Source organism: Coturnix japonica, chromosome 4 (assembly GCF_001577835.2).
Source record: "Coturnix japonica isolate 7356 chromosome 4, Coturnix japonica 2.1, whole genome shotgun sequence".
Lineage (NCBI taxonomy): Eukaryota > Metazoa > Chordata > Aves > Galliformes > Phasianidae > Coturnix > Coturnix japonica.
This window is the reverse complement of record NC_029519.1, coordinates 74,449,164-74,475,130: the sequence shown is the minus strand read 5'-3', so window position 1 is coordinate 74,475,130 and position 25,967 is coordinate 74,449,164. Positions and strand designations below refer to the sequence as shown.

At 35.7% G+C, this 25,967-nt stretch overlaps 1 protein-coding gene across 6 annotated transcripts in view; it reads left to right on the top strand.

Annotated features, from left to right (window-relative positions):
- RGS12 (regulator of G protein signaling 12) overlaps positions 1–25,967 on the top strand; it is a 74,462-nt gene that overhangs the window by 39,227 nt on the left and 9,268 nt on the right. For 4 of the 6 annotated variants that reach the window (XM_015862670.2, XM_032444116.1, XM_032444115.1 and 1 more), the window contains 13 exons: positions 1,350–1,519; positions 4,127–4,219; positions 5,177–5,320; positions 8,318–8,497; positions 9,644–9,797; positions 10,349–10,425; positions 11,924–12,124; positions 12,880–12,953; positions 13,990–14,116; positions 15,071–15,167; positions 16,507–16,583; positions 17,095–17,248; positions 19,794–20,411. In XM_015862670.2, the coding sequence (XP_015718156.1) occupies positions 1,350–1,519; positions 4,127–4,219; positions 5,177–5,320; positions 8,318–8,497; positions 9,644–9,797; positions 10,349–10,425; positions 11,924–12,124; positions 12,880–12,953; positions 13,990–14,116; positions 15,071–15,167; positions 16,507–16,583; positions 17,095–17,248; positions 19,794–20,411 (2,166 nt within the window). Of the gene's footprint in view, positions 1–1,349; positions 1,520–4,126; positions 4,220–5,176; positions 5,321–8,317; positions 8,498–9,643; positions 9,798–10,348; positions 10,426–11,923; positions 12,125–12,879; positions 12,954–13,989; positions 14,117–15,070; positions 15,168–16,506; positions 16,584–17,094; positions 17,249–18,222; positions 18,830–19,793; positions 20,412–25,967 lie in introns of those variants that run through there. The other 2 variants (XM_032444112.1, XM_032444113.1) reach the window with 2 other exon arrangements.

Here is a 25,967-nt window from a genome sequence, read left to right as displayed (position 1 = left end):
TTTTGTTGTTTTTAAACATTTTCCTTCATTTCTTCCTAATTTAATTCATTTTGTTATGTTTTTCTTAAAAACTTTGCTTGCAGAAAACTGTAGTAGTTACATTTTACATCTTAATAAATATTTGTGAGCTACAGAATACATTTAAAAATGAAGTTTCAGAGCTTATTCTGTCTTTATATCTGTCTTTACGAATGACCATGTTTCTTAACATGGAGTTTGGAAATGTGAAGTCATTTTGAATATCCAGCAGGAAAGGAGCTCTTGAGAGATCTTATAAAATAGTAATTTGAGTTAAATTACTCCTTTTATTTTATCTGAATGACTAACAGGGGAAAAAATGTCTCTGTAAGGAATAGGCCATTTCTTAGCACTTGTGAATTCAGTTCCCTTGAGTGAGCTTTGGAATTGTTTTCCATTTGGTACAGAATTATTGAGGACAACATCTATTTTATTTGAGGATATTATTTTCCCACATCTATTACTACTTATTTTTCAAGAATTAAATGCTACTTTTCTTTTAGCCCTTTATCAGAGTTTAATTTGTTTGATGTGTCTTTGGTACAATGTCCTGCGCAGATCAGGGTCCATTTTATATCAGGCAGGATTGTTCAGGGCATTGTTCAGTTGTGTTTCCATAATTAATCAAAACTCAGACCACCTCTATGAAGTGAGTAACTCTGAGTACTTCTGTACTGATTTTACACTCATGTAAACTGAAAGGTGGAAGCATCAGCAGTTTGTAAAAGGACACAAAATATATAAATGACAAGCTTATGAATAAAATCATGTTGTATCCAGTTCTCTCTTGTATGTAGAAGAGCTGTCTCTTTCACTTTTCCACTGTGTTAGCAAGTAGTCACTTGTGTGACTACTCAGTTTACTGGGGCAAAGATTGCTTTGCTTTAGTGCATGAAGTTATTACAGGTCTATGTAGTATCTGTGGTTTGATTTCTCCTCTGGTATTAATTTCCTCAGGTGACTTGATTCCTAAATTTTCAGCCTTTAACAGGCTTTTCTTAATTTTATGAAACACTTCACTAAGTCCCTGGCCACCAATTGAGAAGCGTTGGAAAGGTTGCTATCTCCTATTATCAGATAGGCTTTTGCCCAATTTGGTGAATGGTGGGCGCTTAGAGATCTGCCTTCCTTGGATAGTATTAGGAAGAACTGCTGTCTGTGAACTCAGGAATGTTAGCTCCTTAGGAGCACAGAAACAGGGAGGAACATTTTGAAGACTGCCTTACTATGAGATTGCAAAGGAGGTATAATATCAAGAAAACCATGCCACAGAGGAGAGTAGAAGTGAATATTAATCTGACAATTCTTTTTGTTTGTTTGTGTTGTAATAGAGCTGAATAGTGCTGATTTAAAAGACTGCATCAGTGAAAATAGTCTCAGTAGCAATGCCAGCCTTCCCAGCGTACAGAGCTGTCGACGACTTCGAGAAAGAAGAGTTGCAAGCTGGGCAGTTTCATTTGAGCGGCTTCTTCAGGATCCTGTTGGTGTTAAGTATTTTTCGGTAAGCTTTGAAACATATTAAGAGGCTTTTCAAACTTGCTGATAACAGTAATTCTTCTGCATTCTTTTTAATTTCATGATGCTATCCTTACGTCGGACATGCAATAGGAGACTTGCATAGTTATCATCTGACCAGTTTTTAAATTCAAACTGATTTGTCGTTGAAAATAGATGTATTTGTGTACATTTCTGAATAGCAGAGCTTCAGGTAAAAGCCGAGGATACATTCTGCACTGTATATGATTTTTTAGTAAGATTTCCTATTGTGTATAACACTAGTATTTCTTTATTTTTATGTAGCCTTTTTATGACATGAAGGCAAGTTTAGTAGTTATCAAACAGTGAATAACATATTGACTTTTGCTTACTGAAATGTTGAAAGCCTTGCAGAAATGTTGGAAGCCACGTAGAAGATTTTTTAGGTGATAGACAGGCTTATCTTCCTGCTAAAATTCTTTAGAAATGTGTCAGGAAGTAATTAGGAAGCTGAAGGGCAGTGGTTAAAGTTGCAGCTTGCAGGGCAGTACTGTTGAATGTTTGCAAAGCATAGGCATCTATACAGGGCAAAAAAATACTCAGTCTAAAGAACAATTAGGGAATTCTGAAATTTACTCTGCACACCACTGTTTTGTTGAGCCTCAGGAGAGATCCGGGGCCATTGCTTAGGCTTGTTTACCTACAACCTGGATATTGTGGAGTGCTATTGTGCAACCCGGATGTCATGAAGCCTGATGTGAAGGAGAGTCACGGTGGCTGAAAGAAATGCCTTTACATGTGGTAGGTTAACATTCCTCCAAAAGGAAGTTCACAAGTTCAGAAAAGCCACAGGACAAGAAGGGAACCACCGATATCTAGCCAAAAGATACAGATATCTGTGCTCAAGAACCTCAAACATCAGCATTTAATTTATGATTGCATAGTAAGCATCTTGGTCTATTTAGATTCAGAATGCTTAGGCTTTTCCTGAGGACAGCTTTGTCACAGAGCAGGAATTACCTGCTAAGAAGCAGAGATTTTGCATGTTTTGCAAATGCTCACGTTTTGCATAATAGTCTGATGAGAGCAGTCCTTGAGGAAGTGAGAGAATTGATTGCAGATCCCTTCTTGAGTGTTCAAACCAAAGTCTCCAGCTTCCCAGCCATGTTTTGACAGCTACATACTGTTCCACCATTCCGTCTTCCTAATTGTTTTTTAGCCAGCTCTGCCAGTGTTACGTGGCCAAAAACAAAGCAAGCAGGAGATTCACTGAGAGATCTGTACTGAATGCAGTGAGTGGGGAAGCAAGCAGTTGGGTTGTAGTTCCTGCTCACACGTTTGTTTCTCTGGATGGCTTCCCTTCCTTCCAGTGTATCGTCTGATCTGTAATTACATGTAGCAAAGTCTCCTGACTACTCTGTCTGGATGTTTTTTCTTCTTTGTCTCAGATGAGCTATTACAGGACCTTCTGGTTTAAATCACAGAATCACAGAATGACCCGGGTTGGAAGAGACCTCAAGGATCATGAAGCTCCAACCCCCCTGCCTGGCAGGGCCACCAAACTTCCATGTTTACTAGATCAGGTTGCCCAGGGCCCCATCTAACCTGGCCTTGAACACCTCCAGGGATGGGGCATCCACAGCGTCCCTGGGCAGCCTGTTCCAGGACCTCACCACTCTTCTAGTGAAGAACTTCCCCCTAACATCCAACCTAAATCTTCCCTCTTTCAACTTAAAACTGTTTCCCCTTGTCCTTATCAGTTTAAACTGATAAGCTGGTAGTGGATTTAGATTCCCTGCATTATGGTCTGCCTCAGTTGTTTTCCCACGGTTGGACTCCCTGAATCTTAAATGGACTAACCTAGAAATTTCATTTGAACACTGATACCTAAAGCTTTAATGCATAAACAAGTTGGGTAATTTTCAGACAGCCAAATTAATTTTTTGAGCTTTTTTACCTTTTGTCTAACAAGTAAAATGCTCTTGAGAAACACATGCTGACACAGATTTGAGCTATACAGGTTCGAATCAGGGACAGCTCTTGTTTGTACATTTTTTTGAATTGAATGGGATCCCAGTCCTTATATGGACCTTTGGATGCTATAACATTAAATGTGCTGATTAGGGTTTGTTGTACTGGGAGTCTTTTCTAAGGAGAACCCATCTGGCCACGTAAGTGCTGAAAGATTTTTATAGCGACCATGTGATATACGGAGTTGCTATAATGAATACAGAATTGATTATGTACACAGTTGGATAATTATCTGTCCTATTGTAGAATTAGAACCGCAGTTAAAGGCATCAGATTTGCAGTGTATTTTAAAGTTGTTTTAAAATATTAAAATTGTTCTCAAAAGTTTATTCACTAGTGTAGGTGCTACTTAACATGACATTTCAAACTTCATCTTTGTATGTGGAAATGATTTGATTGTAACTTGATGTGTTATTCTCAATTGTGTACATTTAGAAAGGAATGTGAGAGGAAAAGTGCTAAGCGTATGTTGGGCGTGCATTGATTTTTTGCTTTGGAAGATAACTAGACTGTTATACTAAATTATTATCACTGCCCAAAACTGCAAGTAACTTCTTTTTTTTAATGATGCACTTAATTATTTGCTTATTTTTCCCCCTAGGAATTTCTGCGGAAGGAATTTAGTGAAGAAAATATTTTATTTTGGCAGGCTTGTGAATATTTCAATCATGTACCCGCACATGATAAAAAAGAGGTAAGACAGTAGTGTGTTTTAGTACATGGTGTTGCTTGCTACAAACTGATATTTCTTCAGTGTTATTGAAATTATTAGAATTATGCGTGGTCTTTGCACTGTGATTTCACTAAAATGGTGTTGGAGCCTCAGTCTCCTAAGAGTGCTGTTGCAAGTTTGAGGTGTTGGGTGTATTTAGGCTTCAGTAGAGTTCAGAGGTAGCTCTAAAAACAGACTGAGGTATTTTGGATATTGAAAACTGGCTAACACAGTGCAAAGGAGTGCAGAACAAGTTAAGCTAATATGATGACAAGTGAAAATTAGCCTCTGTTGTGCTCCTTCAGCTGGACTGTGTTTACTAGCTAAGATAATGTGTTTAAAATGTGTTTACACCATGAAAAGGGATTTAGTTTCCTAGTACTGCTTTGCTTTTTTTTTTCTGGACACTGTCATTTTTTTCCCTACTTTTTCTGCCTTAGAACTTTTTTTTTTTTTCCTGAGTCCAGATTAATGTGATTTTTTCATTTCTTCCAGAAAGCTTTTCAGAGTAAACAGGATAAAAATAGAGCATTAACGTTTTTAAAGTAAATATTGAAACGTATACACAATTTTTCTAACTTCTAGAAATTCTAGAAACATTCAGAGCAGATAACGTGTTCTTTAAATAGCATTTAATATTCTTCTTAAAATAGCATTTTCTTCTTAATGGAGCACTTTTATTATTTTTATAGTCTAAATTTTGTTTTGGTGGCAGCTTTTACCGCTTAATGAATATTTGATGAGCTCTTGTAATTTTAAAGGAAAAAGTATATGAATAAAACTAACAAAAGATGCTGAATGAAAAATGTTTATATACTTTATGAAAGTGGAATGGCTCTGTACTTTAGGACAGAATGTATCAGTGTAAAAACCAGCTGTATAAAGAAGCATTTGCAAAATCATATATAAACTAATATGGATAACATTTGTTTTCTGCAGCTTTCTTACAGAGCTCGGGAGATCTTCAGTAAATTTTTGTGTAGCAAAGCTACAACCCCTGTTAATATTGATAGCCAGGCACAGCTGGCAGATGATATTCTCAATTCTCCACATCCAGATATGTTCAAGGAACAGCAACTTCAGGTAACCACAGAAAGCATAACTTTTGTACACTTATGTCTGTTATCTTTTCATGTGAAGTGCTTTGAAATGTCTAAAAGTATTTTCTCATGCTGAATATCTTAATACTTATAAAAAGGCAGAGAGATCAAGGTGATAGACATTCTTTTAGCAGTATAGCAAAAGACTGCATAAAGGAACACTTCTTGACTTTTTCTGCACATATGTGATTATATAGGAAATTGCCATTATTTAGATCTGAAAAAATATAACTGAAGATGTAGCACAACGAAGTACTACCATGTGATGAAATGCCATTCCATGTTGTATTTGCATCTGGTTGCTTATTCTTTTCTGTATCGGACAGTTCTGTACAGAAACAGAATCTAATTTGGGTTAAAGTGATTTGCAAAATATGCTCTGTTTTACTGAAGGAGTCTTTCCCTTGTGCTTTAATAGAACTGTCAAAGAGCTTGTTAAAATGTTGATGTTCAAACTGAAGACCTCAGAAGTGGATACATTTTAAATAATTCTTGATGTTCAGAACAGTTATATAACAACAGGATATATTTTACATTTTCTGTAGAATTTGAGTTTCTCCTTTTCTCCAAGTAATTTAAACTCCCCACCCTAACAATGTAGCAGTAGAAATAACTTTGAGATCATGGTATGTAGGAATCGAGGAGATAGCTTTAACTGTATAAATCAAACAAAACACAATCTTGTTCTGAGTGCAGTCTTGGATTTCATGCTTTTGGATTTAAGAGCAGATGGGTGTAGTAAGTTCCTCCATCTGCAAAGTGGAGATAGAAGGGTAGGTCTTAGTCTTCTTTGGCAGCTTCTATCATAAAAGGAAATGTACAGCCACCCCCTGTGCACCTATCAAGGTCTGAGACTTCTGTGCGAACTGCCAGCCATGATCTCAGACACTTTATCAAGTGCTTCTCATCTTGGCATTGTGGACCTCTTCTTCCTTTCCCATTTGATCGGTGAAACAGATGGTGTTCTTGTGAGTGTGGTACATGGTGCAGGTTTTCCTTGTCCTCTGAAAATGCTATGTGCTTAAACTGGAGGTAGATGAACATGCTATCATGAAGTGCTGCCATGGGTCTGATCCCAGCCATGTGGTCTGCCTGGACCTGGCCTGCTTCTCTAAACTGTCAGTGCATCTGTAGTTTCCACATCAAATCCCTCATACCTGTTCATCCCACTGGCATATGAAGTGAAGCAGGGTGAGAGTTACTGCAGTTTAATTAAGCAGCCTTGCTGCTAAATATGCCAGACCAGTTACTGATGTGCTACCCTGCTGAGCTACGTGCTGGGTGATGGGCCGACATGCTGGACTTTATATCTTTGTTTCAGTATGTTGGTTTTGTGGTCGTGGTGGGTGGTATTACCTTGCAAACTGAGATCTGGAGGTATGATTAGTTTGTGCAACACACCCACAGACTTTCAATGTTCAGCTCACAATAGTGATGCCACATTAATATTGAGAATCCTCTGTGTTAGCAGAAAACACCAACACGTGTAAATCAATATGATTATAAGATTAAGCATGGGAAATTAGGGTTGTAATGTGATCCAGCAACATAGTGCAGGACAGATGATGATCAGCTCTAAATTAATTAATAAAACAGTCATTACTCAAACCATTAAAGTTCAAGATTTTAGCTACATTGCAAAATAATATCCTGTGTTTATCTGTCTGTATGGGAATATGCAGACTGTGTTTCCATTTTTCCCTCATAACCCTGATACAGCAGGGTATATATGAGTCCATGAGACTGAGACATCTGAATTCTTAAAATTAATTCTCTTTACTGCTGTACACTGTATAGAATAATATTCTTTGAATTCAACAGAACTCACTGGTTTTGCAGCTGTGTGTGTTGTGTGTACCATGTCATTTGTTGAGCTTGAAGATGGTTTGCTGCCTTTTGCATTTTACCGGTGCAACTGTGGATTGTTTTTCATAGTGAGGTTCCCCTCTGTGAGCAGTTTGTCACTTGGGAAGGGTCACTGACACTGAATTGAGGGCTCATTAGGCTTTGTGTTGAGCTGTTTCAGCCCATTAAACTGTTAAAAGTAACCCTACAGGAGTTTTTCTTTCCATATGAAAGCAGTTGGTTAGAGGGTCCAGTAGAGACAACAGGTAACACCTAAGATGGAATGGAAATGTATGAGGGAAGGTGAGAACAGAAGTTGGAAGCCAGCATACAGATTGCAGTAGGCTTCTGTGACACTGCAGCATCAAGTTCTTTCTGTTCTATCATGCTGTTTCTCAGTGAAGCATTGGGCTGAGGCTTGTTGAGAAAGTTGTGTCTCAGTCTGAAAAATGCTTTCTGCCTACAATGAGGCCCGCTGTGGCTTAGTGATGGACTTCTCTGTAGACTATTGGGAATGCCATAGCCAGTATAATTCTCTTGTAGGGAATTAGTCAGGTCCAAAGATGAGGTATTCATACTGGATTTTCAGATCACGTGTAGTTAGTTTAATCATGAGAGAAGATGCAAAGATAGAGGGCTATAAGGGACTCTTCACTCCTTCCTTTGTCAGTAGTGAACCTGTAAATCTTGTAATTGGTTACTATTTTATACTGCAGCATATTGTATTTCTGAATCTTAAACCATAAATACTTTTCTCATTCACAGCTGCCTTAAAATGCACTTGTATAATTTAACAACTAGTAAGTCATTTATAGAACTGATGTAATATCTCTTGAAAATATTTCAAGTAGCTACTTGCTGTGTTCTTTGCATAGAATGTGCAGGCATAAATACAGTGGACGGTAGATATGAGGTTGGTGTTGTCAGGAAATAGGCATTTGTCTGAACCTGTACTTAATGTGTCAAATTATACTTCCTTTTAAATTGGGACAATGTACTTAACCGGCTATAAGCAAAATCATGCCTACTGCTATGTTTGTGTACTGAATTTTATGGAAGTTGGCTAAAATAGCATCTTTTCCTTCATGTGTCATTTAAGCTTGCCTAACTGTTATCTATTGCATTTCAATTTCAGATTTTTAACTTGATGAAGTTCGATAGCTATACTCGCTTTCTCAAATCCCCCCTTTACCAAGAATGCATCCTAGCTGAAGTTGAAGGTCGGACTCTTCCTGATCCACAGCGTGTTCCCAGCAGCCCCACTTCTAAACACAGTATTAGTTCAGAGAAGTCCAATATCTCAACACCGAAAAAGGTTACATTTGATTTTGTTTTTATCTGAAAAAGAAATGCTCTTTAATACTGTTTTTCAAGTACTTTAACAAGTTGAAAGACAATACATAAAAACCAATTACAATGCTTGCCTTATGATGCTGGCAATTATTAAATTTACAAAATCTTTATCTACTCAGAAAACAACTTTGTTTTAATCCATAACGTTGATTCAGATTTTTAGCTGTTGAATTCCTGATTAGAATTTGAAATCTATATTATTATTTAAATCTATATACAAATAAAAACTTAGGATTATTGTCATACATCAGTTGAGAGGCTTATTTTGATTGATTAGTGGCATTAAGATATTTCAGCTTTTGCTGAGAGCAGACATTTTATCAGAAATTGAGAAGTCTTAACCTAATTTAGCTCATTTTTGCAGAAGATGGTCTTTGAATTTCTTATAACAAAAGATGATTCTGTGTAAAGCAGATTCATTTACTTAAAAATTAGACCCATTCTCTCACTGATTTCCTAACATTAGAGTTTGTATTCTTCATCTGGATAATGCCACCATAGTATTACATAACTGTATGGTAAATAGTAACTTATCATTTTTCATGTCAATCGCTACAAATTAGCCCATCTGCTTTTATGTATTTCTATGAGCAACCTTTAAAAGTAGTGCTTTAAGGAGTAGTCTAATAATCTCAGAGTAGTAGCTTGTTAAAAACAAGTTTAGCTTAATAGCAATTATTCATGTTTTCTTCAACACTAATAAATAGTTTGATTGTACATGTAAATATAAAACAGTAAATTGCCGTTATTTTTAAGTGCAGTTCATGTTTGAGCTTAGCCCAGGAAAAACCTCTGAAATATTTAAAGGGAAATTCTTTGTTATAAAAACAAGGCTAAAGGCTTTTTCACAGTTAATGGTAAGCTATGGAGAATTCTTTCATATTTACAGGAGCTCTAAATCGCTTACTATCAATTATAGTCCCTGTATAGTAGCACATGTCCATTGTGTGTATTTCTTTCTTTTGGTTTCATAGCTACTAAGGGAGGAGAGGTGACAGTTAACCTGACCATCATTTGCTCATCTAGGAAGAAGTGTGGGAAGGTTTGTTTTAGATAACATGCTTATAGTTGTGTTCCAGCCAGTAATTTAATTGTCTTTTGGTGATAGCTGAGTGGTAAATCAAAGTCAGGAAGATCCTTAAATGAAGAGTCAGGAGAGGAGGATACTGAGAAGAAAAAGAGGGGGACGTTTTTCTCTTGGTCAAGAAGCAAGAGTTTGGGAAAATCACAGAAGAGAAAGGAAAATGGTGATTATCAAAACGGTGAGTGTTTGCATTCCACACTGTTGCATAGTTATTTCAGCAGTAGATGTAATTCTCATATTGAGTTCACTCAGCACATCTGTAGGTGTGACAGAGGGAAAAGAAGCTGTTTAATCAGAAGGCCAAAAGGTGGCTAATATAGCTATGAACTTTATAAAACAGCAGGTACAAAAATAAATAGATAACAGCATGAAAATATTTAACCGTTATCTTATTTACTTCCAAGAGGCTACTGTCTGCTTTGCGGTATACTTTGCTCTTCTTTGTGCTGTTGATTGCTTTTTCAAGCAGAGCTACAAAAGTTTTAAAAATAATAGACTTAAAAAAATATCTTAGGAATAAAAAACAAACAAACAAAACCAAATGAACCTGATTTTGTAACTCGACCAAATATTGTTTCATTTATAGTATGAATACTTTGAGGTTTTTTCCTGTAGTGAAAAAATGATTTCTCTGACACAAGAAGCTGATATACTACAATGATTTTTCTGTATTGTAGCAAGTAATTAATATGAACATTTTTACTGATTGTTCATTCTTCCCACAAACAGATTCTATTCAGTCCAATGGATTATCATACAGGCGAGAATCCCAAGGCTCCATGTCTTCAACAGCTAGTCTTGACTTGGTAATGGCTGGCTCTTAATAATAATGTGGGAAACGGGGAAAACAGTGGATTGTTAATTTTCTAAGATGTGCAAAGTAGTTTGCTTTAAGTAACACTTTGAGAAAGCATCCTTAAATGATGCAGTGTTTTCCTCTGTTTAACCTGCGTTCAAGTTGTGGTAGGCAGATTTCTGTAATAACAGTGTGTCTGTTGTTCCTCCTTTATTTTTATGTTTCTAAAGTTGTGTGTTCTTCTTGTCATCATGACTTAACTTTGTTCCTTTAATGTGAGAGAAGAGATAGAGTTTGATTTTCAACCTTGCAATTCTGTGTTAGTATGTATGGAAGTAATCAATGAAGACAGTTTTCTAACCATCAAATTCTACGTTGATAGTGTGAAAGGAATGAAATACAACATTTAACAATAGAACATAATTTTGTAATTGTGATTTTATTTTGCCTTGGTTGAGATGGAGAAATAATATTAAAATATATATATATATTTTTTTAAAAGGTTTTTGGTAATCACGATAAGTAGACTCTAAATTGCTGAACGGACTAGATTATAGCAACTATGTAGTTTTGCCTATGCATGGCAAAGTTGTGTTTATTTCTATTGCAGAGAAATCCTAGTTTAAAAAACAGAAAGTTCCAACTGCAGTGGAACAACACTACATTTTTTCTTTCCCACTCCAGCTGATTAAGTTACGAAGTTATTGGGATTTGATTGGGAATAGGCAAGTAGGAAAAAATAAGAAAAAGCACAATGAATTGCCTAAAAGAATGTTGAAAATGGTATTTCTGTATTGGTTTTAGGTATATATGTGAGCTTTTTGTTAAATTTTCAGATATACCTCTGATATTACGTGATACCATTATTGTTCTTCTGTTATTGCAGAATAATGGTTAATGCAGTGTCCTCTCCCCTAAATTGTAACATTGTGCTTCTTTCCTTTTTTAATTAAAAAAAGTATAATTGACCATTGTGATTCTTTAATTTTTTTTTAATATTTAAATCTGGTGCATTTGCATGTATAGCATTCAGATGATTGTGAAGGAAAAGAGATTTTGTTTGAGGAACCTGATGTCTGAAGGTGTTCCTTCTCACTTAAGTGCTGATTCGTAATGTGCCAGCAGTAATTTTTACCTCAGTGGATGGTTCTTGGGTACAGACAGTTAACTATTAGGAATCTAAATAAGGTTTTGTTTAGTTATTACACTTGTTTGATTGAGAGTTGTGCTCTGTACCACAAGAGTCCTGTAACCTTTACACACTCAACAATCTACTATATCATCAGTTCTCAAATTAAGATTTGTGCTGTGCTATTTTCATCAAATGTTTTGTTTCTTTTTTTCCCTTCAGGATGTACTTTCATTTGATACTATGATATTCTGGAGCATTTCAAAACATGTTTGAAAGTATGAACTTGAGTTTGTTTGATTTATAGAGACTCTGAAAGCTTCTACATCTTCCCAACTTTTCCATTGGTCATTGACTTTCCTTTCTTTTTCTTGTCAAGTCTGAACCCTCTAGACTGCCTGCATTTGTACCAGATAAAGAGAAATCCCCCAAGTACTGCTCTGTAAACCTTCCAGATGGTTCATCCAGCAAAATGGCTGTCAAATCTGGATTTTCTATCAAAGAGGTGCTGTCTGGGCTCTGTGAGAAACATGGCATTAACATAGCTGCAGTGGACCTTTTTTTAGTTGGAGGTGATAAGGTACTGCATATTTTCATGCTTGCTTTTTTCATAGTTATGCCATTAATAAGAAGCTCTGTTCTCTCAATAGTAATACATATTTCCTGATTCTCCCTGTAGATTTACATTGACAGTTCTATTTTAGAAGGAGATTGTTTATGAAACTGCAGTTGGAGTAACTTTGGTTGTGGTATCTGCATTAGAGAAAGCAAAAGAGAACTTACAGTAATTTCTTCATTGTAACAGGCTAATTAAGGTCTGTGTAGTTTGTCCAGGGGGAAGAGTTAGTGTGTAGAAATATTCACATAGTAAAACAGGTCTCCAGTTGACCTTGATGGGGGTTGGCCATTCAAGAGGAGCTGTGGATATGAAACACTTAGTATTTATGGCTGTGATCAATCTAGATGAACTCAATGGCAAAGAGTGATATATGTACATAGTTAGGTGCCTATTCTTTTAAATCTTCTAATGACTGCTAACTTCCCATATTTTCTAATATATCATCCTGTGTCATAGTTTAATTTGAAGGATTTTAGCTTGTTTTAAAACACCAAGCACCTGCTGATGGCAGTGGAAGCTGAAATTTGATCATGGTCTCACAACACGCATTAATCTTTTAACATATTTTAAATCAATATCCACTAGTGTGCACGCAACCTATACTTGCAATTTTCTGAGTTTTCTGGATAACTTTTTTTTTGTATAGCTGTTTTGTATTGCATATTTAAAAAATGATTTTGTTCTTTCTTCTTCTTTTCCTGCCCTGTGCCCTGTAGCCACTTGTATTGCACCAAGACAGCAGCATCCTGGAGTCTCGGGACCTACGCTTAGAAAAACGCACTTTATTTCGGTAGGAGTCAAAAATAACTTTTCTGGCATTTTCCACTCCAACTTGTTGTAAGTGCGTTAAAAGATATCACTGGTTACCTTTGTAATGGAACAGTTGTTAATGCCTAAAAGAATTGTTCTGAATCTTGTGAAAGCATCTGGTTAACTGCAACGTCTTGCAGTTAATTCACAGTATGAGTTTCTGTTTAAATAAAAGTGTAAGTCCATTTTTACTTTGAATTGCAATGAAACTTAAGCAGGAGAGAGGTTTTTAGTGTGGGGTCTCTGAATGCACACAAATGCCTGTTCAGCATCATGCCTGTGTTTAAGCCCTGATCTTCATTAATTTTAGAGCTATTTAAGTGCTTTCTCTACAAGTGATGGTGAGATTAGGATACCTCTAAGGGGTAGTTCAGGTGTGGGCAACCAGAGTAAGGATCAATGGGAGAAATATGGGTAGAGGAGCACTTCAGACAGACTACGTGATGAGTTTTAAATGCTGAAAAAGTCTGCTTTGCTCTCATAGATGGAAGCAGAAATTAGTTGCCAGTGTCTAGTGTAGGGACATTGAAATACTTACATGATCTCAGTGCCTTAACTGCTCGAGCCGGAGCTGATGTGAACAGCAACAAGAACAAAATTTTTCCAAGCCTATCTCAAGTAATGGACTGCTTAAGGTACTTGGCATAGTACATTATGAGTTACTCTCACAGTGGGAAGAAATGTTTTTTCTTTCACCCAAGGCTGCAGCGTGGGCGTGGAGTTACTTTGGAGCACTACTGGACCATAGTGGCTGGGGCAACATCAGAGGAAAGTGCCATGGCGTGTACTTAGTTGGTCTAAGGATCACCATGCCATTAGGTTGCTTCATTCTATCACTCAGCTTTGAAAACTGAAATAGTGGAAATTTTATTTGTATAGCTTTTGTGCTAATGAAGTTGCACCATCTGCAATTAGTAGTTATAAACTAGTGCAACTTTGCTGTCAATTGGATTTTGTATATTTTTAACACTTTATTAGAATAATTCATACATACTGTGGCAATTGGTGTGTTTCAGGCTGGATCTTGTTCCAATTAATCGATCAGTTGGTTTGAAGGCTAAACCCACCAAACCGGTAACAGAGGTCCTAAGGCCTGTGGTTGCAAAATATGGTTTAAATCTTAATGAGCTTGTGGCAAGACTAGTAAGTATCTTTTGATGTAATTCAAGCTATAATATATTCTGTCTGGAGAAGAGTATGTCATAGTTCCTGATTTTTTTTTTTTTTATTATTTTTTTTCTGCCCTGGTAATTAGGCATCATTAAAATCTGCACTTATAACTTTGTATTGATATGGAAAATTAAGAATAGTCATAACCATTATGCTTAGTAGCAGCTACCTCAAAGCTTTAGTCTGCATCTATTTTATATTCTGCTTCAAAATAAATCCAGCATCTGAAATAGCAGAGCTTGAATATAGTTTTTCTTCCAGAGCCCAACTCTTCCTTTTGTTAGTCAGTGGAATTTGATTGAGATTAGCTAAAGCTGTTATCCTGTGAATTCCTAATATCCTGGCAATCATAGAAGCTGCTTCAAATCCATATGGAGAATATTTCTGCAAAAGCAGACTAACTTAACTTGTCCACTACTAAATACTGACCTTGCATTTCCTCTATTCTGTTACAATGAAATATCAGGAAATGAAATTACGTTTTGTGGCATTTCTGGAGTGGCCAAACCACACCGTATTTTCCAAATATCTGTAGAACACTTTGATATAAAGATAATTTCATTTAGTGAAGTTATAAAATTACAAAAATATGTTTATTTTAGAATAGAAAATGGTCTTGTATTTCCTCTACACAATGATTGGCTAACCACATACAGTAATGATCCTGGATTATTTGTGTGTGCTCATAAATTGGATTATTTTGTCTCTTTGTGTTGTCTTTTCCCCAAATACCATAAATGAGTTAAACTCATTGTAATCAAAGTAACTGAACAGAGATGAAATAAACATTTCTAGAAGATGGAAGGATGACTTATAGAGGTTACAGAAAAACAGAAAATGCTCATTTTTTTAAAAAAGTCAAGCTGTGTAAATTTGCTCTGAAAACAGCTTTTTCTGTTTTATATACAAACTGTGATCCGACTTTAGAATGGTGAGCAGGAACCACTTGATCTCGGTGTCCCTATATCTAATCTGGATGGTCAGCGGGTAATTCTAGATGAAAAAGAGCCAACAAAGGGTAGAGGTAAGGTGCTATAAAGCTTTTGTTTATGATGTCAAGTCAGTTTAATAAATTCTACTTGCTTAGTTTCTTCTTTTGACACAAAGATAAGGTAAATGTGGTTATATTTACATATGTAACATGTAGCATGTATTCTTTTTTTTTAAGAAAAAAAGGAACACCATTCTTAAACATTGAAGTACAAATAAACCTGCTGATACCAGGCCCTTTACCATTGCTATAAGAAATTTTGCACAAGTAATACTTGAATAATTGCACATACACATTTAGGGCCATAGTTCATGGTCATATTAATGAGAATAAAAAGCCAAATAACTTCTGTGAATTTGGCAATTAAGTAAAAATAAACATTTTGTATGAGCAAGACAGATGCAGTTTGTGCAGCAGCTGTATGTACTGCTTTGATAAGCCCCTTCCTCAGCATAAGGAAGTAGCAGACCCTACATCTCAGATCTAAAGCTTTTAGTTCTGGAGATAATTATATAATTTGTTATTTCCACGGACAGAAGCATTTGAAAAATATATATTGATCAACTTCAGAACAGCTGCCAATTTTTTTGGCACAATTAACATGCCAGCTTAATGTAAGTGGTCTTGAGAGTAAAGATTTACTTTCATTAGAACACATTTCTATAGATGTAGGATCTATAGTTTGAGCAGTGAAATGACATGTGGCTAAATTAAGTTGACTTAATGCAAAGAACCTCTTTGAGAAAGACCTATGAGAATGAATTTGAAGGTATTTTTGAGGAATAGCAGGTTTGTCATTTTTTAGGAAATAAAATCAATTGCCACTTTGAAATAAAAAAGGAGTTACCAACCTAAATACTCTTAAGGATAATTAATTTAGGGATTATAAACAAAACTGTAATCCTATGTGCTGCCAGCTGCTATAAAGCCTAAGTCATAGGCTTTATTAGGATTGTTCTAGTACTTGGCTCCCTCTGTGGTATTTAACAGTGATAGGGAGCCATGATTGGAAAATGTTGAATGTGACTTTTCAATGGTCTTTTCTGATAATTTTTTAAAAAACTTGTTGAAATTGAGTTTTCTAAATTTGACACTTAGAGACTGAATTTGAAATTGAGATTTGAAACCTACTTAGTGCACGTTAACAGTTAATTCAGAATATAAATGAAACTTCAGAGTATTTATATATTTAAAGAGGAGGGGGAGGTTTTTGCAGGCTTTGACTGAAAGTGTTGGGGTTATCAGCTCTGATGGCTATTTTCTGAGTATAACTTTGGGAAAAGCAAAAAGTCTGTTTTGTGCATCATTGTCACTTAAATGTTACTTTGGGAAATTATTAATTTGTAGCTATAGAAGCAATGTTTATGTTTAGTGTTTACAGATAAACAAAAAGGTGCATCAGTAAAACAGAGTGCAACTGTTACTACTTCAAGAAATCAAGTATCTACTGTAAGTCTTCTGCAATGATTTTTGTCCTTCAGTTCATCTTTCGTTTCCTTCTGGAACTGTATGCTGAAAGTTGCATTTATCCATGATTTTCAATCAGCCAAATTGTGTAACAAGATAGAGCATAGCTGTAATTCATCTGGGATATTTCCACTGCCTATAGCATTTATCTGGGAGAACTTCTGTCTTCATGATGAATCCAATAGCTTTCTCTATTTGTATTATTTATTTATTTTGGCATCATAAGTTTATCTGTATTTAAAAATGATTGAGTCACTCTGAAATTCAAAGGTTCTTTCTGTAATGTGATTTTTCCTAATTAAGCAATGTTATATGATTTATATGTCTTTGGCCAGTATTAAGGCAAATGTGTTTTTGTAACAATCAGGATGAAACTAAAGCATTGATTGTGGTGGTGTTTTCAAAATAACTTTCTGTTTGCTTAGACTATATTATGAACATAACGATATAGCCTAAATGTAAGTAGTATACCTTAACTTTCCTTCTAATGCAGGGAGAGGGAAGAACTCTAGGAAAGTCTAATTCTATCAAAATGAAAGGCGAAAATGGAAAAAATGCTAGGGAAGTCCGGCTGTCAAAGAGAGAAGAATCTATTGCAAAGATTGGGAAAAAAAAATGTCAGAAAATAAATTTGGATGAAGCAGAGGGTATGTGAATTTTATATAGCTTATGTAATGACATAAATAATCTTGGAAAAATTAGAATTTTTTGTCTGTGTAGGAAAACGTATTGTGTGTTTAATACTGCGTTTTGAAAACCAGTCATGAGCTTTATATTTTTGTTTGATTCTGTTTGATTTATAAAGTTTCTGAAGCTGAAGGTAAACTTTTAAGACTACATTAAAAATCAGATACTGTAGTTTATAAAGTACCTGAAGAGAAGCATAAATGCCTAGTGGGATTTTCAGGAGTTAAAAGATGCCTGATTCCAAGTAAATCCAAAAGGAGTTAGTTACTCAGTTGCAGCTGAATATTCCATTTGGTGCCCCTTGCAACTTTGCAAGCTATGTAGAAACTTGTTCTATGCATCTTTACATAAGATTCTGTAGAAGCGTGGACCCTAACTTACTCAGGTAGCAGTTTTTGATATGTTTTGCTAAGGTCTGTACAGTCAGATGATGTCTGTGCGGTAAAAGCAAAACCTTAGCTGACATTCAATAACTGCTCAGAAAAGATAGTTACAAGCAGAAATAGGCGAAGGGGTTATTGATGAAATCATTGGAAGTGAACTCCTAAGAGAAAGATGCTCATGGGAGAGAAGGGAATAAAAACGATGGAGCAGTAGAAGTGTTGACGTACCACCCTCTGCCTAGGGTAGTAAAAAGAAATAAATTAGAGGATATACTTAGCCTACATGTTAAAATTTACTGCTAATGTTAACTAATGTGCATATCCAAATCCTGGTTATGCATAGCTATAAAGCAAATGAATGTTCACCTATGAATAAATATCCACTGACTGGAATGGAAAAAAATTGCTGCGACTGATACTTCTACTGTAAAATAGATGTTTGTTAGCACAAGTGTTATTACAAAGTATTAGTGTATTTTAAATTATTTTCTGTTGCTTGCTATTTTGTTAATTTGTTTTCAATATTTTAATATCTTCATTTTTCTTCCTAGGGCTGAGTAAAACATTAACATAATTTGAAAACTTCAGAATTCGAGGCTTTCACATTTTATTTTGAATTTTGTGAAATTTGTCCAAGTTTGGAAAATATTGCACAATGTTGTAGACTATTTTATTTTTGTTTTTTAATGGAAAAAACAAACAAACCCATAAACCCTGTCCTACGAAGTTTGAAATTTAAGAAAGGAATGTTTTTGTATGAGACTTTTCAGAGATGTTGCATGTTTTAATATGCATAACTGCCATTTTGCAAAACTTTGGCAATAAGAAGCATTTTGAAGCTTCCATCTTGGCTACATTCAGATGATGCGGCATTCGACAAAGCATGTTTTTAAAAGAAAAGCATTTTTATACATATATTTCAAAGCCTGCTGACTAGGATTAGGTTATAAATGAGGTCATACAGATGCAAATGTGTGACTTTGTATTATGCTAGATTAACACTAATAGTCTGTGCTTTTTTTGTAATGGCTCTTGCTTTGAACAGTGTTTCTAACCTGTGTTGACTTTAATTCATCTGTTGGAGATGGCATTTCTAAGTATCTTTTAATATTCTATATTCTCAGTGCTTTATTCTTGGGAAAAAAAAAAAAAAAAAAAGGATATGCAGAGAACCTATATATTAAGAGTTAAATATTTTTATATGATTGGTACCAAAGAGTTTGTCTATTGTTGCAATGCTTCTTTTTTGAGGAGTGTTATGATTCTCAGCTTATGACATATAAGTTTCTTGTTGCCAAGTTTTGAGGCTTTCTAGAACAATGTTTTACTATGGATGTTATTTATATATAGAAACTTATTAAAGCATTGGGCATCATTAAAGACATGATCAGTAAATCACTTGTAATTGTGTTAAAAACTCTATAGAAATCCTTGCCCCATCATTCTTATTAATAGCTCTTTTGATGGTTATTGACTACCTACATGCTACCAATTAATTGCACTGCAGAGTAAAATGGGGTTACTTAAATCATCGTCTGATCATGCTCTGTGATGATAACATCCTGAATTAAAGCTGTACCATGAACTGAATTTAAACTGTGATAAAATATTATTGAACTGAGAAAAAAAATCAGTATAACAGAGAAGTTTACAACATTTTGAATCTGAGCTTTCAAATGGGGTGGCTATTTTTGAGTTAAGATGGGTAACGTACCATCCAGAACATAAAGCGTGAACCCACTGGTACTAAGAACAGAGCCTTGTTTGGTAAAAAGAATTAGGGGAAAAAAAGCCCAACAAAAAAAAAACCCTGTATGTGTACAGATTTATTAAATGCATAAAATAGGAAATAAAAATAGAAGATGTGTTCAAGGCTCAGTGAATTGCAGCTGTTCAAAACTGTGAAACTCTTACAATAGCAATCCTGATGGTTTTAATTATAGAGATGCTAGTGAACATTGCTGCAATTGAAAAAGTTCCTAATTAACACAGGATCTTATTTCAAGGCAGCATTGAAAGAATTGAAGATCTTCATGGGAAATAAATGTTCTGAAAATTTACGTTTGTAATGGCATTTCACTTTCTGACAAAAACTTGTCAATTTTGGGTTTTTCCCCAATAGAATTTTTTGAACTCATATCCAAAGCTCAAAGTAACAGAGCAGATGACCAACGTGGACTGCTAAGGAAAGAAGACCTTATTCTTCCTGACTTTCTTCGTTTACCACCCTCTGGACCAGAACCGTCCTCATCTACACCAACAGGCCCTAAAGGCCTCAGCAGGCAAGTTTCAAAAAATGATGAAAAGGATGGATGTACATCACCAAGTGGAAAACAGGAGCCCATGCAAAACTACAGTGAAAATTCAGTTAAGAAAACGTCTTATTCAGAAAATAAACATAAAGCTGCTTTGATAGCTCTCCACGGTCAGAAGAGTTTCAATGTTCCTTTTAATACTACATTGTCTCCGATTCCACATGCACATGAAAACACGGCAACAATATGGAAAAGGCAGTCAAGAGAATTACAAGCTGAAGGCATACAGATGATAGACGATGAGAATGTGGCAGACTTGACTCTTGTTGCTGAAGGAGATATTAGTAGCCCTAACAGCACTTTGCTACCACCGCCACCACCACCACAGCCGTCGGACGTCAGTAAACTCACAGAAGCCAACTTTCCACCCCCAACTCCTTTTACAGGTAATCAGGAAAAATCTGGATATCAAAGATCCAATTCAGGTATTTCTAGATTTTAATAGTTTTTCTTTTTCTGTAAAACTACTTTTCCTTGGCACTGCTGATCAGTATTTGAACCTATTAAAACAAGAGGGAAAATCTCTCTGCACCTTAATTTTTATTATTTTTTTTTCCCAAGAAAGATTTTCTTTGCCTTAGTCTGTCCTATCTGTAGTATTTCCTGTTGCCTTTAAAAATGTGCATTTGTTTGGAATTGGCACGTGGCCACAAATCGACACGTGCAAACAGACCTTTAAAATACCTCTGTATGCTATAATTACATTGTTTTTACCCAAGGGATACAGAACAGTTTATCAGCATTGTGAGCTGTGTAGCACTGTTCCACTGTTGCATTCCAGGTTTTCTGATCCATTTGTCATTATGAGATACGTGATTAGGGTCTGGAAGTTTAAGTGCTTTGGAAGGATCCCTGATTACATTTTGTAAATTGCAGGATTGTCTATGATTAAAAACTGAAACAGATAGATCTTTACTTGTAAATCAACTCTAATAGGATGGAATATTTTTAGACAGAAAGAAAACTTACACTTTTTTTAAAACTCATATTTTGCTACCCAGGGGATTAGGTTATGTCTGTCATACTTTCCCCCAGAACAGTCACAACGAAATAGCTCTTTCTATTAGATTATTTTAAAGAAAATATGTAATTCTATTTAGGATGTAAGTTTCATGGTCTAGCAATATCACAGAGCAATATTAGCCCAAGGCTGAAATAGGAAATTTCTTCATAAACTTGGACTCCAGTTACAACTGCTATTACCAGAAACAAGAGTTTGAACACTATGGGTGTTTTGCCATTGACATTTTACAGTCCTTGTACTGTACATTTCAATGTAAAATAGAAGAAGAGATATCTGTGCTACATTTATTTTTGATGTTTCACAAACATATGGTGCCATAATTTGTATGATCACATTTCTTTGTGATGTGGGAATATACATTTTAATTATTTATCTTTTTACACAGAGTATTTGATACTGTTCTTTATCTGTACGGCTGATGATTTGTAAATACTTCTTTGATTGTTGGATGCTTATAAATGGCAATGCAAACTATTTCATCCTCTTGATATTTGAAACAACAAACTCCTTTGTTAGTAGTATTAATTTCTGAAGCTGAGTATTGAACAGACTTGTAAACAGTGCCTACAAATACGAAACCAGAAAATGTATTTCAGACATATTGATGTGTATCTGCATAGATTTGTGTTGGTGTCTTTCTGGTAATGTGATGAGTGTACAACATGGGTATCAGTTTGCATTATTTTTCAGTGAGAACTGTTTAAAAAAAAAACAAAAAAACAACAAACAAAAAACCCAACCATTTGCACTTAAAAAAAACTTCATGAATTTACAGTATTTTAATGCATGCCATACATTTCTATGTAACCACTGAACTGTAGCTTTCCCTTTTCCCACTTTCTACTTTTTACTTTGTAGAAATCTTTGTGTAGCTTTCACATGTATTTTGTATCTTTGTTCTCTCAGGAGTAATAAATTATAGACATAGTTATGCAAACTGGTTTTAAGCTTTGATTTTCTTCATTATTAAACAAAAAAGAATGGTTCTCTCAGTTCTGGATGAAGAATTACGATTGAAATTGTCTTCTAATAAAAAACAAACAACAAAAAACAGATTAATTTATATTAATTAACATTTACATGAGACAAAGTAGACGAACATAATATTTGCTAATAATTTAAATGTCCAAGTGCTGTCTTGAAGTGCTGACAGAGGTCATATGCTAAATCCTGAGCATTTACACGTGCACCACAAGGCAGCTAAGAGAGGAGGTTTCTTTTAAATGAGTCTTGAAAGAACTCCTGAAAGGAGAGTATCTTCTGTCTTTGGGTTCTTGGGCTAAACCTTATATTCATTACTTTTCTTATTTTAAACTCAAGCATTTCTTCCTTTATCCCTTAGAAATGAACTGTTGATTTCAGTTCATTTGATGTGGAGCAACCAATATAGCAACCTCTTTATTTGGTAGTTGTGGGTAAGAACCAAAGGGTTGAATGGGTGCTGGAGATTTAATGGTTCTTCTCATTCCTAGAGGTGAGTCCTACATAACAGTACTGTGAAGCCTAATTAAAATGAAATTTATATATTCTACATGTACCACTGAGAAGCTTGCGGTGCTGTTACCTAGGCCTTCTTGTGTTCTGAGCACAGAATGACTTATTCCTGAAAGTCACTGTATTCCCACATAGTGAAATAATGTCCTGTTGCATTTTCCCTTTAAATATCATTCAGGCTTCCCCACAGAAAACAACAAATATCCTACAGAGTGAATTATTTTAGGATTTCCCTTACAGATGTGAATTTTCACTTGTTCCACCTGAAATACTCTACTTTCTCTGGTGATTGTGTTTTCTTTTTGCTCTCATTGTCACCTGAGAGCTCTGAGTAATCAAACAAATTTAGCTTTGCAAAACTAAAATCTCAGTTTTTTCCACATTGTGACAAACTTTTTTTTTTTTCTTTAAGGAATAAAAAAAAATTCTAAACTCTGGAAAACACCTTTCTTCTCTCTTACGATCCTGGTGCACACACTAACTCTGTTTTACACTATTCTCGCTGTTTTACAGGAACTGTCATCTACAGAAAAAACTCTGATTTTTGTGGAAAGTTTTCTGTTTTTGTGATTTCATGGAGTTTGCATGGAAAGACTATTAAATGATGTGTGGTAATCACAATAAAGAATGCTGGAATCTATCTCCGGTCAACAATCAATTTCTAAAAGGACTAAATCATTAATAACGCGTGCTTTTTTAAGTGCTTTAATGGTTATCCATTACATAATCTCCTATTGGTGGAAAATGCGTTTTTGACTGGTTTATTACATTAAGATGGTAGGAAGAATGAAAACAGTGACCACGTTATTTGAAGTGGCTTCATTTCAAATTGATGTGGCATGCATGCTTGCCCTCTATGTATGCATGTCAGGTCTGTATCTGCAGGGAAGGTGCTGGGGTGTGCAGAGCAGCCCCTTTGCACAAGTGTTGGCTTGGGGACAACTGTCTGACTCCAGACTGATGGTGCAAAGCCGCCAGGTCAGTTGCAGTGAACGTTTCCCTGCAAGGGGGAACTCTTTGAGCAGACTTCATTTGAAGATGAAGAGGGCGAAGTAAATGACAGAAAACACATAATTTAGGGTTGCAATGCTTAGAGCTTTTGAGAATAATTTTTTTTCAAACACATCTTAATGCTAATGAAGTAGAACAAGTGTTGCTGTAGTATTATGTAGTTATGAAGTACATATTACCAAATCAGCTTGCAGCACAAGATTTGTTCCTAATTCTAGTTGTGATACTCAGCAGGAGAAAATGTCTTTACTTTTGAATGAGCCTAATAGTTCTGGGAAATTTCCCACATCAAAAATTAGGGCTTTCTGGATAGGAAGATTACTTCTGAAATGCACTTAATGCTTCTATATATAATGTTGCTGATATCTAACTGCAGGAGAAATAATTATTGTTGGGTGTAATTGGCTTCAAGTGATGCATTTGTTTCTCAAAGTGTTAAATTACTGATTTAATCTCTCTGGGTTTAATTTTTGTTTTAATTTGCATGGGGTAGTCCAGGTGCTTTAAATATTGTCCTCCATATCCATCAGTTTATCCCAGATGATTAAGCACCTTCCCTGTCCAGGTGAGATAAATGCTTAAGATGAAGTTACAGATAGAATTGCCTACCAAGTAGGAAGGTATTTATTTGAGTAGGTGATAGATTCGGTGGAGCAAGCGACTAAAAATGTGTTTTAATAATCCCTGTGTAGATACAAAATGGATTTTTGGGTAGCATCACTGGGGTAATGTCATTGAGAAGTGTCTGCACAGTGCTCTCAGTCACACGGTCTGATTTTTGGGTGGTGGTCCTGTGTGGAGACAGAAGTTGGACTCAGTGACCCTAATGGGTTCCTTCTAACTCAGGATGTTCTTTGACTATACGAAGATAAAGAGCCAGCCAGGAGAAGCAAAAACAGGGTGAGCTCTCTGCAGCAATACTTAAATAGCACAGATCTGTAAGCTAAGGGATGAATTTAGACCATATGCTTGGAAACAGGTATTTAATTTGTTCTGAAGGTACTGCTTGCTTCTGAAATAGATGAGCAGTATCATCTTCACAGTGAACTCACTTCCTTTCTTACGGGAAGGAGCTCTGAGGAGCAGGGTGGTTATGATCAGTGCTAGGATTTTTCTCTTTGAAAGCAGATGCAGAAGCAGAACGCTGGGTGGACTCAACCTGGGGCTGGCTGCTGTTCCCAGTGTCCAAGAAAATCCCGACTGCTCTTCATTATTCACAAAAAGGATGCAGGACGTTGTAATGAAGGAGGAGCAATCAGATGATGGAAGCTGGATTTCTGGGACTTTCTTTGCTAAACTTTTCAGCTTCAAGGGTAATAAATCCTAAATGCAATCAATTTTGTGATAGTTAAGGAGATTAAGAACTCACACATATATCTTCCGGAAGAATGCAAAGTAAGCTTATGTGTGTAATAAATTCCGTAGTAGTGTATGTAACTGATACTTTGCGTAACTCCTTAATTCATGTGGGATATTTTAGAGGAAATCCTGCAACAAATCCTCTGCAAATCAAGATAAGCACCTAAATGAAAACATACAGGGAAAAAATAAGAAGAAAAGGAAGGGATTATAATTAAAAAAATATGCAATTATTGTAACTAATAATTTCTAACCAAGCTTCTTGTCCAGCAGTTAGTTATATCCTTACTGGCTATGTGTAATCTTATAGAAGATAATTGGATTTTTGGATCAATATGAAGAAGTACTTGGAGGGATCCAGCAATGCTGAGGGCAGAATCTGTTAATCTCCTTTTAATCAGAGCATGATTAAATGGGAGAATGACATGTAGTACATGACAGAGATTGATAATAAACAAAGGAGGAGAATTATGGTAGGAGCAGACAACTGGGAAGTGAGGAAGGCCTTGAGGGATGATTATTTGAAATGCGAGCTGATTTCAGCCAAGCAGCACAATACACATTGTGGAAGGAATTAGCAAATTATCCTGCTGATTGGATAAAAAATGGCAACCTCTCTTTGAACCAAAGGCTCACAGGCTAAAACCGGATCTATTCAAAAGCACGACTTACATTCGGACAGTGAAATGAACTTAGTAGTTATTGCTTGAAGTTTAACGGGTAGCCCTGCTCAACCACATCTTAGAAACTCTTAATTGAAAAATGACATAACAAATGGCACATTAAATTGATTCGTGTTACTCGGTCCACTGTAAGCACTGGAAGATCTCAAAGAGGGAGGAATATTGGCGCACTGCTGCAGAGATGTTTTGCCATGTCACGCTTGGAAAACGTTCAGTTGGGAATTATTTCCGTTTTAGCTGTGAAGAAACAGAAAGTTCAGATTGCCCAGAGTTGCTGAGGGCTGGTAGGGCAGCCTGGTTTGGAATCCAGAGCTTTTCAGTTTGTTTCATCTTGGATTGTCCTTGGCCTTGAAGTGTTGCGTGGAGGAGCTTACCACTGCTGTTGTAGCCATGTGAGATCAGTGAACGCC